The sequence below is a fragment of the Enhydra lutris genome, unplaced genomic scaffold (genome assembly GCF_002288905.1).
Source record: "Enhydra lutris kenyoni isolate GAN:26980312 unplaced genomic scaffold, ASM228890v2 scaffoldscaffold81, whole genome shotgun sequence".
In the NCBI taxonomy this organism is placed as follows: domain Eukaryota; kingdom Metazoa; phylum Chordata; class Mammalia; order Carnivora; family Mustelidae; genus Enhydra; species Enhydra lutris.
This window is the reverse complement of record NW_019154165.1, coordinates 4198429-4213428: the sequence shown is the minus strand read 5'-3', so window position 1 is coordinate 4213428 and position 15000 is coordinate 4198429. Positions and strand designations below refer to the sequence as shown.

The following is a 15000-nucleotide window of genomic DNA, read 5'->3' as shown; positions in this document are numbered from 1 at the left end:
ACTTGTATTCCCACCAACAGTGGAAGAGGGTTCCTCTTTCTCCACATACCCTCCAACACATGTTGTTTCCTGTCTTGCTAATTTTGGCTATTCTAACTGGTGTAAGGTGGTATCTCAATGTGGTTTTAATTTGAATCTCCCTGATGGCTAGTGATGATAAACATTTTTTCATGTGTCTGATAGCCATTTGTATGTCCTCATTGGAGAAGTGTCTGTTCATATCTTCTGCCCATTTTTTGATATGATTGTCTGTTTTGTGTGTGTTGAGTTTGAGGAGTTCTTTATAGATGCTGGATATCAACCTTTTGTCTGTACTATCATTTGCAAATTCCTTCTCCCATTCCGTGGGTTGCCTCTTTGTTTTCTTGACTGTTTCCTTTGCTGTGCAGAAGCTTTTGATTTTGATGAAGTCCCAAAAGTTCATCTTCACTTCTGTTTCCTTTGCCTTTGGAGACATATCTTGAAAGAAGTTGCTGTGGCTGATATCGAAGAGGTTACTGCCTATGTTCTCCTCTAGGATTCTGATGGATTCCTGTCTCACGTTGAGGTCTTTTATCCATTTTGACTTTATCTTTGTGTACGGTGTAAGAGAATGGTCGAGTTTCATTCTTCTACATATAGCTGCCCAGTTTTCCCAGCACCATTTATTGAAGAGACTGTCTTTTTTCCACTGTATATTTTTTCCTGTCTTGTCGAAGATTAACTGACCATAGAGTTGAGGGTCCATATCTGGGCTCTCTACTCTGTTCCACTGGTCTATGTGTCTGTTTTTATGCCAGTGCCATGCTGTTTTGGTGATCACAGCTTTGTAGTAAAGCTTGAAAACAGGTAACGTGATGCCCCCAGTTTTATTTTTGTTTTTCAACATTTCCTTAGCGATTCGGTGTCTCTTCTGGTTCCATATAAATTTTTGGATTATTTGCTCCAGCTCTTTGAAAAATACCGGTGGAATTTTGATCAGAATGGCATTAAAAGTATAGATTGCTCTAGGCAGTATAGACATTTTAACAATGTTTATTCTTCCGATCCAAGAGCATGGAATGGTCTTCCATCTTTTTATGTCTTCTTCAATTTCTTTCATGAGTGTTCTGTAGTTCCTCGCATACACATCCCTTACCTCTTTGGTTAGGTTTACTCCCAGGTATCTTATGGTTCTTGGTGCTATAGTAAATGGGATCGATTCTCTAATTTCCCTTTCTGTATTTTCATTGTTAGTGTATAAGAAAGCCACTGATTTCTGTACATTGACTTTGTATCCTGCCACGTTGCTGAATTGTTGTATGAGTTCTAGTAGTTTGGGGGTGGAGTCTTTTGGGTTTTCCCATATAAAGAATCATGTCATCTGCAAAGAGACAGAGTTTGACTTCTTCATTGCCAATTTGGATACCTTTTATTTCTCTTTGTTGTCTGATTGCTGTTGCTAGGACTTCTAATACTATGTTGAACAAGAGTGGTGAGAGTGGGTATCCTTGTCGTGTTCCTGATCTCAAAGGGAAGTCTGCAAGCTTTTTCCCATTGAGGATGATATTTGCTGTGGGTCTTTCATAGATAGATTTTATGAAGTTCAGGAATGTTCCCTCTATCCCTATAATACTTTGAAGCATTTAATTAGGAACGGATGCTGGATTTTGTCAAATGCTTTTCCTGCATCAATTGAGAGGACCATGTGGTTCTTCTCTCTTCTCTTATTAATTTGTTCTATCACACTGATTGATTTGTGAATGTTGAACCATCCTTGTACCCCAGGAATGATCCCACCTGGTCATGGTGGATAATCTTTTTAATGTGCTGTTGCATCCTGTTTGCTAGAATCTTGTTGAGAATCTTAGCATCCATATTCATCAGTGATATTGGTTTGAAATTCTCCATTTTGGTAGGGTCTTTGCCTGGTTTGGGGATAAAGGTAATGCTGGCTTCCTAGAAAGAGTCTGGAAGTTTTCCTTCTGCTTCAATTTTTTGAAACAGCTTCAGGAGAATAGGGGTTATTTCTTCTTTGAAAGTTTGATAGAATTCCCCAGGGAATCCATCAGGTCCTGGGCTCTTGTTTTTTGGGAGGTTTTTGATCACTGCTTCAATCTCGTTACTAGATATCGGTCTATTCAGGTTGTCAATTTCTTCCTGGTTCAATTTTGGGAGTTTATAGTTTTCCAGTAATGCATCCATTTCATCTAGGTTGCTTATCTTATTGGCATATAACTGTTGATAATAACCTCATTTACTTTTTAATATTCAATCTCAGGGCTTATAATCCTTGGTTGAATTTTACTTTTTGGATATATAAAATATTAGTATGGTTCAAAAGTCAAAACCATACTAGGAGGTGGGTTTAAAGGAATTTGGCTCTCACCTTTACCCCTTCTACCCTATTCACCACCTACTCCCTTTAGTAATCATTTTCATTAGGTTTTATTTTTCCTTTTGGATATTTGTACCTCTTAATCTCCTTCATCCATCCCCCACCCATCTCCTCTCTTACAAATACCAGTTTGTGCTCCGTATTTAAAAGTCTGTTTTGTTTCTTTTGTTTTTAGATTCCACAGTATTTGTCTTTCTCTCTGATTTATTTCACCCAGCATAATACTATCTCTATCCATGTTGTTGCAAATGGCAAGACTGTGTTCCTTTTATGGCCGAGTAATAGGCCATTGTGTGTGTGTGTGTGTGTGTGTGTGTGTGTGTGTGTGTCTGTATACACACACACAACATCCATTATACATATAATATATGTAGTATTTATATAAAATATCTCACATCTTCTTTATTCATCTATGGAAGGGGCACTTGGATTGCTTCTCTACCTTGGCTATTGTAAATAATGCTTCAGTAAACACAGGGGTGTATATATCTTTTTGAGTCAAAATGTTTTTGTATTGCTTGGGTAAATCCAGTAATGGAATTACTGGATAATATGGTAATTCTATTTTTTTAACTTTTTGAGGAAACTCCATACTGTTTTCCACAGAGGTTGCACCAATTTACATTCCTACCAACAGTGCATGAGGGTTTCTTTCTCTCCATATCCTCAATAACACTTGTTATTTCTTGTCTTTTTGATATGAGACAGTCTGCCAAGTGATACCTGATTATGGTTTTGATTGGTCTTTCCCTGAAACTAAGTGATGTTGAGCATCTTTTCATGTGTCTGTTGGCCATCTGTATGTCTTCTTTGGAAAAAGATCTATTCATATCTTTTACACAGTTTTAAATCAGATGGTTTGGGAATTTTTGTTGTTGAGTTGTATGATTTATGTGTTTTGGATATTAACTTCATCTTCTTCCATTTGATAGTTTCCCTTTTTGTTTTGTTGGTGGTTTCTTTTACTGCACTTACTAGTTTGTTTTTATAAGAGCTTTATTGAAATATATTACATATATCATACAATTCACCCTTTTAATGTTTTTTCCCAATTGTTTTTAGTATATTCACAGAGTTGTGTAACCATCATCACTATCTAATTTCAGAGTATTTTCATTACTCCAGAAAGAAACCCCATAGTAATCACTCCCCATTCACTCCCACGTCCCCATATCCCAGTCCTAGGCAACCACTAATCTACTTTTGGTCTTTATAGATTTGTCTGTTCTGAACATTTTATATAAATGGACCCATATAATATGTTGTATTTTTTGTCTAGATTCTTTTACTTAGCATAATATTTTCAAAGTTCACCCTTATTGTAGCATGAATCAGTGCTTCATTTCTTTTTTTTTAAGATTTTATCTATTTATTTGAGAGAAAGAATACCAGCAAGAGAGCATAAGAGGAAGGGCAGAAAAATATGGAAAGATCCAAGATGACCTTCAAGAGACAAATGGATAAAGATGATGTGGTCCATATACACAATGGAATATTACTCAGCCATCAGGAAGGATAAAATACCCAGCTTTTGCATCAACATGGATAGGACTGGAAGAGATGATGAGTGAAATAGGTGAAACAGAGAAAGTCAATTATCATATGGTTTCACTTATCTGTGGAACATAAGGAATAGCATGGAAGACATTAGAAGGAAGGGAGAAAAGAAGGGAAAGAAATTGGAGTGAGAGACTATGGACTCTGGGAAACAAACAGAGGGTTTCAGAAGGGATGGGGGTGGGGGAAATGGGTGAGTCTGGTGATGGATATTAAGGAGGACATGGATTGCATGGAGTACTGGGTGTTATATGCAAACAATGAATCATGGAACACTACATCAAAACCTAGTGACAGACTGTATGGTGACTAACATAACACAATTTAAAAAAAAATGCCAAAAAAAAAAGAGTAAGGGCAGAGGGAGCGAGCATGAGTGGGGGGGGGGGGAGGGCAGAGGGAGAAGGAGATTCAGACTCCCCACTGAGCAGTGAGCCAGAGGAGCGGCTGGATTCCAGGATACTGGGATCATGACCTGAACCAAAGGCAGATGCTTAAACGACTGAGCCACCCACGTGCCCTAGTGCTTCATTTCTTTTTATCACTGAATAATATCTCATTTTATATTTATACCACCTTTTTTTAAATTTATCGTTTGGTGGTCATTTGCATTATTTCCACTTTTGGGTACCTATGAATAATTTTACTGTGGAATTTTGTGTATATGTTTTTGCATGAACATATGTTCTCATTTCTCCTTATTATATACCTAAAAGTAGAATTATTGGGTCTTGTGGTTTAACTTTTTGAGTCATTAGTTTTTTATCTTACTGCTTAATTTGAAAAAAGTAAGAAAACATGTGTTTCATATTCTTATATATTCTTATTTCCCTCTTTTTTTTTCTTATAGAAAGGGTAGCATACTCATATATCTTGTTTTAAACTTTGGGTTTGTTTTTGTTTTTGCTGTTGTTCTCTGTTATACATCCTGACATTTGCACTGCATTCTAAATCACTACCAAAAAAAGTTTGTAGATATTTTCTTAATTCTTTTTTGACTTTATTTTATGACTACATACAAGGACTACATTGTTTGAATATACCATTATTTATTCAACTAGTCCCCTATTGTTGGGTGCTTCTGCTATTTCCAACCTTTTGCTATTAAAAAATTATGCCACAGTGTTGAACCTTGTGTATATATTGTTTGGTACTTGTGGAGGTGTGTCTTCAGAGTATATGTCTAAAAGTAGAATTACTAGGCATAGGGTAAGTGAATATGCAGATTTGTTAGATCTTGTCAAATTTGCCTCCTCTAGTTATATATTGCATTAATGTCAGCAATGTAGTAGAATACCTATTTGCCCCAAAGTCTCATCAATAGATCATGCATTAGGTTTCACCAATAAGTGGTATCTCAGTGCAGGTTTAATTTGCATTTTTCTCCTTTGAGAAAATGAGCAGTTTTACATATACTTAAGGGTATTTGTTTTTCTATTTCTGTGTCTTGTATGTTTGTGTCTCTTGTCTCTTTTGTTCTAGGCTTTTTGAGGACCAAGATTCTTGAAGTAAGGTAGTAGCCAGACATTGGGTGGATGGAAGCAGCTGCTCCTCACTAACTGCTAGCAGGATAATCCTTAGCTAAGTCCTTGGCTCCTGTCACATACTAAGAATCTTAGAAAATCAGAGCAGGAATAACTATTTCAGATTAGCTAGTTCAGTCCTCTCATATTATAGATGAATAAAAGGAAGCCCAGAGAGTGGGAGGGACTTTCTTTAGTTCACACAGAAAATTAGTGATAATGTGGAACTTGAACCCAATTTCTCTTTCCCCCAGGGCAACTTCAAATTAATATGTAAATGATTTATGTGTTGATTTTTGTACTTTCACTGAGATTATCACAAACAACATTTTGGGAAGAAATTGCCTTTCAATTAGCCCATATTACAAATATTGGCAATAAATATAAAAGGCATCCTCTTGCTAATTCTGCCTTTTTATCTACATTAGTGTCTATAATGCTAATTTGTTATAGAAATATAAAAAAAAAACAGAATGTCAGAGTTGCACTGAATCTTGGTGGATATCTCATTATATTACAGGGAAACCTGAGATCCAGAGATGCAGAATTTATCACAGGGGGAGACCAAGAGGGCCATTTAGCCTGGAGCCTCACCTTCACTAAGGGTTTCAAGTTTAGGTATTTGAGATCTTCTCCAAATGAGGTTAAAAATGTATGATTACTGCATTTTTGTGAGTGTGATGATAGCTTTATTTTGAAAAATAGACACACATAAAATCCATTGCAATTTTTCTAAGCTTGTTGTCTCATTTCTGTACTTTTTAATATACCAGGAGAAGCCTTGAGGGTGACCTGCCCATGATTATCAAGAAAGCTAGTAACTGAACTGACACCAGAACCCAGATTTACTGACCTGTCCATAGTCAGAGTGCTTTCTGCTGCACCATACTTCTTAAGAGCAACTGGCTCTTATGAGTCAAGTAAATTCATCTTTATCCACAACATTGAATCCTCTGGCCAAAAAGCACGACCCATGCCACATAAACGCACCATCTCAGAGCTCATCACCAGGCCTACTCTCTACAATATGTCTTTCCTGTCTGCCATACCCAAGCAAAAAGTTGGCCACAATCTTAATAACTCCCATTTCTTGAGAATCTCTTATGTGCTATGCACTTTATCTGTGTTCATTCAAATACACAGAAAAGTCCTGCATGTCGGGCAATACTATTTTCATTTTACAGATGACTAAACAGGCTAAGAGAGGTTATCTAAGATTATATCTAAGAGGTTAGATGATATCTAAGAGGTTATCTAAGATTATACAGGTAAATAAGTGATACAGCTGGAATTTAAAATCAAATTTATCTGACTACAAAGCCTGTGTTCAGCCCACTTTATCTGGTATTACCCTTCAACTGAGATGCATGATGACTCTGGGAGGATATATATACAAGGGCCAAGGCAAAATCACCTTCTTTATAGAGCACTCAGCCTGTCCAGGATTAAACAGTTGGCAGCTGGGATTTAAAGAGCTGACAAACAGTTTCTCTGCAATGTACCCTGTGGGCCAATCCTCAAATAGAAACTCTTCCTGAAAACCCAGAAGTTACTTACTTGACCAAGTGTCTTATAAGAAGTTCCAGCATCTCTCGATTCTTTTCAGGCAGCTTATATACCAGGGAATGAATAGCTCCCAGCCGGTAATCCAGGTTGTCAGACTCTGAGAGAGAACAGAGAGAGACAGTTTTGCCTTTTAGGCAACTGGATCAAGCAAACTCTCATATATGCATGCGTACACACACACACACACACACACACACACAATCAGAAACAGAGAGATGAAAAGAGAACGAGAGATAAACTGGCACAATGAAACAATGGCAAAGAGACACCAAGGAAAAAAAGACATTGAGACAGAGAGAGAGAGAGGGAGAAAGACAAAGAGACCAAAAGAGAGATAAAAGACAAAAAGAGAGATAATAACACAGAAATAGGTCTAGGAGTTTAAAGAGAGAGAGAGAGAGAGAGAGAGAATAGAAAGATGTGAACACAAGACTAACTCTGAGGAAGTCAAAGTTCTAGGTACAGCAGGTTTTTCCTACAGTTTCACATGTAAACTTCCGCTGGAAACCCTTGCCCACCCATCTTTTTGTGGTGCTAGGAGGGGTACTGCTACCTTTGGGTTTATGTGAAAATCCCTGAGACAGTTCAGAGGTCTCAGGTCAGATCAAAGGTCCCTTGCCTCAACAAAAATTCATTATGAGGTCAAGTCTTATCAGTCTTTTTCCTGTACACCACAGAGAGCACAGAATAGAAGGGTGATGTAAAGATAGGGAGGGATACTCATACAGTGGCCTCAGCCAAAACTTTTAATACTTCTTCAGCTGCCAACTTTTGGGGTGATTCTATATGCCTTATTTCCCATGCAATGTTCTACTGCACCATCAGTTTTATCATCTAGAAAATATGATTCTAGCATTAACAGATTAGGAGTAATAATTCATAGCACAAATGAAAAGCATTCAAAAAGGCAAAGCTATGAAAAAAATCTAAAACAGCAACTATAATGAAACCATTCTGCTTCCCCCTAGTTATGTGAATTAATGCTCTTGTTCTGGCAGAAGAGGCATATTCAGTCAGTAAAGCCCTCACACCTGTAACATCCTTCATGTTAGCCAGTTTTATTCAACTGTTTTATTCAACAGTTTTATTCAACCTACTCAACTTACACTTATTTATGGAAAATAATATAACACTTGAGTTAGACAGCAAGCAAGAATACTCTCATTTGGTAGCAGACAAAAATCTATGGATATTTTTTCCCCTCACTTTTTCTTAAGCAGTTTTCTAGGTTTATTGCTAATGAACATTATTAAGAAGCCAAGACAACACAATTAACTAGCAACATAAATACTTACTGGCAGCAGAGACCAGCTCTTTGTGAAGTCTATAGGTCATGACAGGTTCAGAAAGATTCCTGAAATTAATGAAGACTGTAAGTTCCTTTGGGGTAGACTTGGATTTTCAGTTCTGTGGGCAGCAAGGCTTAAAGTTTCTAATCCCTATAGCTTAGTGAGATTATATATATATTTCTCTCTTCACCTGAAACTTTGTCAGAGGAATGCCACTTACTGGTAAATCAATAGAAGACCTGCAAAAGTATAAGCCAATTAGTCCTGCAGGGTCTCTAATTAGTTTCCAATGGTGAAAAGAGTCACAAACCAGCCCTGAAAAATTCCAAAGTGGACCCAATCTGAATGCTGCTATAAAGTCCTTGCAGTTTGATAGTTCCTTACTTTTCAAAGTACTATCATATCTGTCTTCCGATCTGATCCTTCCAATGATCCTGTGACATGGAGCAGTTATTCAAATCCCAGCTTAATGAAGGAGAATACTGAAGTCCAACAGATTTCTTTATTTAGTTAAAAAAAAAAAATATATATATATATATATATATATATATATATGTATATAGGCTGAGCACCTACAGATACCTGACATTGTGCCAGATATTGGGATCCAAAGATGAGTAAGACAGACCCCCAAACCTCCAAGAGCTAATAGTCTAGTTGAGAAGAGTGTCATATACAGAATTAACAATGTAAAAGGACCAGTGTGATGATAATAATATTAGTAAATGCTTTACTGTTCTAAATGATTTGCATATATTTACTAATTTAATCCTCATGACAACACTGTAAGGTAGATATTGTTATTATATCCATTTATATAATCCATTTTATAAATAGGGAAACTGAAGTTCAGAAAAGTTAAATAAGTCATCCAAGACCACGCAAAGCCCTAAGTGGCAGAACTAGGCAGTCTTTCTTGAATCTATGCTCTTAATCACTATGTTATACGGTCTGACACTACTATTATCATAGTAATCCAGTTGAGAGGTAATAAAGACCTAAACAAAAATAGTGGCATCAAAGAAAAAAAGAAATGATAAGAATTATTTAAAAGACATTAAAGATAGAACTTCTTCAATGATTGGGTGTACTGGTAAGGGAGAGAGTCATCTGGTTTGTGAGACTGGATAGAATAGAAATGGATTCAGAAGGAAGTAGAGATGTTAAGCCAGAGGGACTTTTGGGGTAGCCAAAGGGACATGTCTATTAGGCAGATGGATGGAATACCCTACTAGATCTGAGAAGTAATATGAAAATCATAAACCTAGGTGAGTGTTTAAAACCATGAACATAGGTGAGCAGTTAAAACCACAAGAACAGATACCACTGCTCAAGGAGAGATGACCAACTCATAGCCAAGAACTACATGAGGCCTTCCAATTATTATTTGTTCAGAATAGTGTATTAAAAAGACGAATTGTATTAGTTGTCAAAATATAAAAAAACTGAGATACCTCACATAAAATCTGCATTTTCTACCTCTATTGAAAAATGGAAAGACCTGGCTATATTGAGCCCATATAGTTATTTGTGGAAATAAATACTATTGCTGATTATATATAAACAAAGGGATCACTATGCAAATACAGGTTAAATATGTAATGTTTTAATAGGAAAGTAGTCTGCTTCATTCATTTTTGTGGATATTTGAAATTTCCAACCCTCAATTATAGTAAAAAGAGACGAGAATCCTGGAAAATATCAGGTAGAAAGTCCATAAAGGGAACTGCTAAAAATGGTCAAAAAAGGTATGAGGAAAGCCAAAAACAAGTGATACAGTAGAATCCAAAAGAGGAGAAAGTATCAAGGAGGCCTCATTAACAGCTTCAAATGTTGCAAAGAAATCAAGTAAGGAGTAACAATTGTACATTGTGTTTAGCACTGGGGGAATCACTAGTGACCTTGGGGGAATCACTAGTGACCTTGGCAAGAGCATTTGCAGTGGAGCAGAAGTGTTGGGACGGTAACTGCAGTGGGTTAAGGAGAAAACTGGGGGGTTAAGAAGTAGAGACACTGGGACACCTGGATGGCTCTGGTGGTTTAGTGTCTGCCTTTGGCTCAGGTCATGATCCCAGTGTCCTGGGATCAAGTCTAGCACTGGGCTCTTTGCACAGCGAGGAGCCTGCTTCTCCTTCTGCCTGCACTCCCCATTTATATGCTATCTAACAAATAAATAAATTTTTAGTCTTAAAAAAAAAGAAGTAGAGACACTGTGTGTAGATTACTTCATGTACTGATGCTTGGATAGGAAGGCATGAATTATCCCTCTTATTAGGCAATCTCATCCAAGCTCCTGCCTCCCAATTATCATATACATCGTCGATGATTCACAAAGTTTTAACTCAAGCTCAGAATTCTTCTGAGTTCATTCCCATATATTCAATTGCTCACTTAATATCTTGCCCTGATGTCGTCAGACACCCACATTTGACATATCTAAAGTCCATCTTGTCATCTCCCCTGAATCTAGTCTTTTTCTTGTGTTTCTCAAATCAGCAAATTTATGGCTACCATTTGGTTATATGGGCCATAAACTTGGAAGTCATTATTTTATCTCCATCTCTCCTATTCTCATATCTAAATTTACTCCCTAAATTTCTTGAATATGCTTATTTCTACCAATCTACACTGCTAGTTCAAGCAGAAGCATCATCTCTTTCATAGACCACAGCAATAGCCTACTAATTGGTTTCTATCTCTACCTATTTTGATTCCCTCTAATCTGATCTTTATATTTTTTTTTCAAAATGCAAATCTCATCATATAACCTACTACTTAAAATCTCTCAATTTATTCCCATTCCTTTTAAAATAAATCCAGACCCCAATTCTTATGTCCCATATGACCTTGCATGATCTGGCTCCTAATATCTCTCCCTCTCTCTCTATACTACAGTACTCCACCTATACTGGTACACATAGTTTCTTGAAGGGATCATTCTCTCTTGTGCTTCAAGGCCTTTGTGTATATCTCTGTCTGGAACTACCTCTTCTCAGCTGACTGTAAGTTATAATTCAAACATCAGTTCAAAAAACCACCAGAATAAATCAGGTATTCCTATTACATGCCTTCATAACACCTTGCATCTTTTCTTCAGAGCACTTATTATGGTTTGTTATATTTGTATGATTATTTGTTTTTTACTGCTTTCCTAACTGGACTATAACTTTTTTTAAATTTAGGGACCACATCTATTCACAATTATATGCCTATTGCCTAGTATCATGCTAGGCATAGACTAGACACTCAAGAAATGTTTATTGAATGATTTAGTAAATGGCAGAATGAATTTATTCATTTATGAAAAAACACACAAGGTCAAAGAGATGTGCTTTACAGGAGTATATTTATATGCTGAGAGGAAAGAGCCAGTTGAATAAGAGAGAGGAAAGATACTAGCGAGAGAAAGGATAGTTTTAATGAATCTTAGAACACTGGAAAAATAAAATTAAATTTAAAAAAAGGAAAGGATAGTTTTAGTTTTTAGGGTACTTTCCTGGAAATGTTGGAGATAAGGGATAAGTTATGTACATATAACACAGATGAAGAGTCCCCTTTCTGAAAATACTGAATTATTTGAGAAACCTAAAGGGTGTTAACTGATTAGTGCATATTAAAGGCCCATACATTAAGTGTTAAGGACAAATCTCTCATTGGAGGTATTGCTCATTCAGGCTTTCAGGCTTGATCTTCCCATCTTTAAAAGGGGTCACACTGCTTATTATGGGATGAGTTGGAAAAGATTTAATGTGGGGAGTTACTTAACCTATATAAATCTTTGAAAAAAATTGACTCCTTTGAAAAAGGCTAGAGACATAGAATCATTTACTCTCACTATTATCATCACCAGTCTTCTAAAAGTATGCATAGTAGATTGCTCTCTGTCTTCACTAATATTACCCAGGCAACTTCAAGAAAGCTATAGCCCCTGAGGGTGGGAAACAGGAAGAAGATGCTCCAATACCAGTGACCTATATGTCAGGGATACTTAGGTTCAAATAATGTGAGCTGTGAGCATGGATAATACTTAACTAGAAAGTGGTGCCTTTCAATTTCTTCATCTGTAAAATTAGTTATGATACCACATACCTTACAGGATTATTGTAAAAAACAAAAAACAAAAAAAAACGATATTGTCAATGTAATCAACTAGAACACCTTCTAACAACAGTACATTTCTTCTTTGGCAGATGCCAGAGAAATACTCCTGGAAAGAGCATTCATGTTTATATAAAGTTCTAAGATGATACTACAGCAAAAGGTCATTTAACAGCAATATCTGGGACGCAATTTATTCTGGATTAATGATATTCAAGTATCTATCCAAGTACCTAAAGAGTACAATAATTGAAAAAAAGACATTTAGTAAATAATGTATAATACATACAATTGGACATAAAGAATAGAAAGAAATGAATGAGTATATGTCCCCCCCAAAAAATATATGCCCCAAATATTTTTACATAATACAAATTTATGACAGTGAACTAAATGATCTATACATCACCACTGTGCATCACCAAATTTTGCTGATAAGGTAAATTTTGTTTTCTTATTGCTCTCAATTCACTCAGTTCTAACATTTGTGTAATTGTATTTTCTTGTTTTTTATTTCTATTATATGGATGAATGCATAAAACATGACACATAACACATAACACAGAAACACAAATATGTTTGTACAAATGCAATTAATGTTTCAAAATAGTTATTGTTCAACCAAGCATGTTAACAACATTGAATTGTCATAAATACTGATATTATTCATGAGCACATTGTGACATCACTCTATACACAATGGCAAAACTTCCATTACTTTAATGGAAAGCCATTTTTCAATAATAATTCTATTATTTTGATGCTTAATTTGCCTAAATTCCCAAATTAAAGGTTTTCTAATACACGTTCTTTTTTGATGGAAATTATTTTCACTCTTTTTTTTTAATAGCAAACCTATCCAAACTCCTGAGCTCCTTGAGCTATCCAACCACATAATCTCCAATCTTCACCTAGACAAATTTCACCAACTATGAAAAACAAATTCCCAAATTGTATCAGGCATACCTGAGGTAGAATTTCAAAGAGCTGGTGATTGTCTTAATGTCCCAGTCACTACTATGAAAATCAACATCTCCTGGGCATTTAGGATCTATTTGAGGAAAAAAAAAATTAAAAAGTTAATATTCCAAAAGTTCTTACTTTTCACCCCTTGCCTGGGTGGCTCAGTTGGTTAAGCAACTGCCTTTGGCTCAGGTTATGATCCCAGGATCAAGTTCCGCATCGGGATCCCAGCAACATGGGGAGTCTGCTTCTCCCACTGACCTTCTCCCCTCTCATGCTTGCTCTCTCTCTCTCATAAATAAATAAACAAAATCTTTAAGGAAAAAAAAGAAAAAGAAAGTGGGGTGTCCAGGTGGCACAGTTGGTTAAGCATCAGACTCTTGGTTTCTGCTTGGGTCATGATCTCAGGGTGCTGAGATAGAGATCTGGCTTGGGCTCTGTGTTCAGTGCCTCAGAGTCTGCCTGAGACTCTTTCTCTCTCTCTCTCTCTCTGCTCTTCCCCCACCTTCTCTCTCTAAAGTAAATAAAATCTTTAAAGAAGAAAAATAAAATACATTATATTAAAAGGTAGTCACTCTACCCAGTTTTCAAGAGATGAAAACTTTGTACAACAACCATGTCTTTGATGTCTTAAAAATTCCCTTGCATTCCATTCAGGCATGTAAGACGTTTGAAGTCATGTCTTCCAACCACACAAGGAAAAAATGTATAATAAACCAAAAATCAACTCCTCTTAGATCCATCAGAGATCTGAGTTCACACAACAAACTACTGTCCTCTAAACTGAAGAGAGAAACTGGGAGATCCAGAAAATCGAAACTTACTAGAGGAGAAGCCCAGGAGCAGAAAACTCTTTGGGAACAGTACAAGGTTAGGAAAACCTAACCTACAGTTGATTTGCTAGAGGCTCAGTGGATAAGTTTGAGAGTTAAAAATTCTAAGGGGGGGCAGTCCTGGGGTACCTGCACACTTCTGTGAATTTTGCCTCCAGGAGCCCTATGAGATTCTTGCAGTGAAGATCTAAAACAATTCACTCACGTTTCTGGGCTCTTTCTTTCTTTCTTTCTTTCTGTCTTTTTTTCAGGTATCAAGAGAGCACAAGCAGGGGGAGCAGCAGAGGGAGAGAGGAGAGAGAGAAGGAGCCTGATGTGGGGCTTCATCCCAGGACCCTGGGGTCATCACCTGAGCTGAAGGCAGATGCCTAATGACTGAGCCACCAAGATGCCCCTTCATGCTTCTTTTTAATAAAAGGATAAGAACCATACAATTCTCTCAATAGATGCTGAAAAAAGCATTGACAAAATATAGCATCCTTTCTTGATAAAAACTCTGCAGCGTAGGGACAGAAGGTACATACCTCAATATCATAAAAACCATATAGGAAAAACCCACAGTGAATATCATTCTTAATGGAGAAAAACTGAGAGGTTTTCCTCTAAAGTCAGGAGCACAACAGGGATGTCCGCTCTCCCCGCTGTTGTTCAACATAGTACTAGAAATCCTAGCTTCAGCAATCAGAAAATCAAGAGAAATAAATGGCATCCAAATCAGCAAAGAAGAAGTCAAATTCTCACTTTTCACCAGAAATAGCTATGCTGGTGGAGCTATTTCAGACCTGGATCCTGTTATATACATAGGAAAGAGGGAT

General features: G+C 36.7%; 1 protein-coding gene across 1 annotated transcript in view; it reads right to left on the bottom strand.

Moving 5' to 3' along the window:
* Positions 1–15000, bottom strand: part of LOC111161014 (oligophrenin 1) — a 540219-nt gene that overhangs the window by 143794 nt on the left and 381425 nt on the right. Inside the window, exons 16-18 of the mRNA XM_022524453.1 lie at positions 13356–13440; positions 8298–8356; positions 6994–7099 (exon numbers count right to left, since the gene is read on the bottom strand). Coding sequence (XP_022380161.1) covers positions 6994–7099; positions 8298–8356; positions 13356–13440 — 250 coding nt within the window. The remainder of the gene's footprint in view (positions 1–6993; positions 7100–8297; positions 8357–13355; positions 13441–15000) is intronic.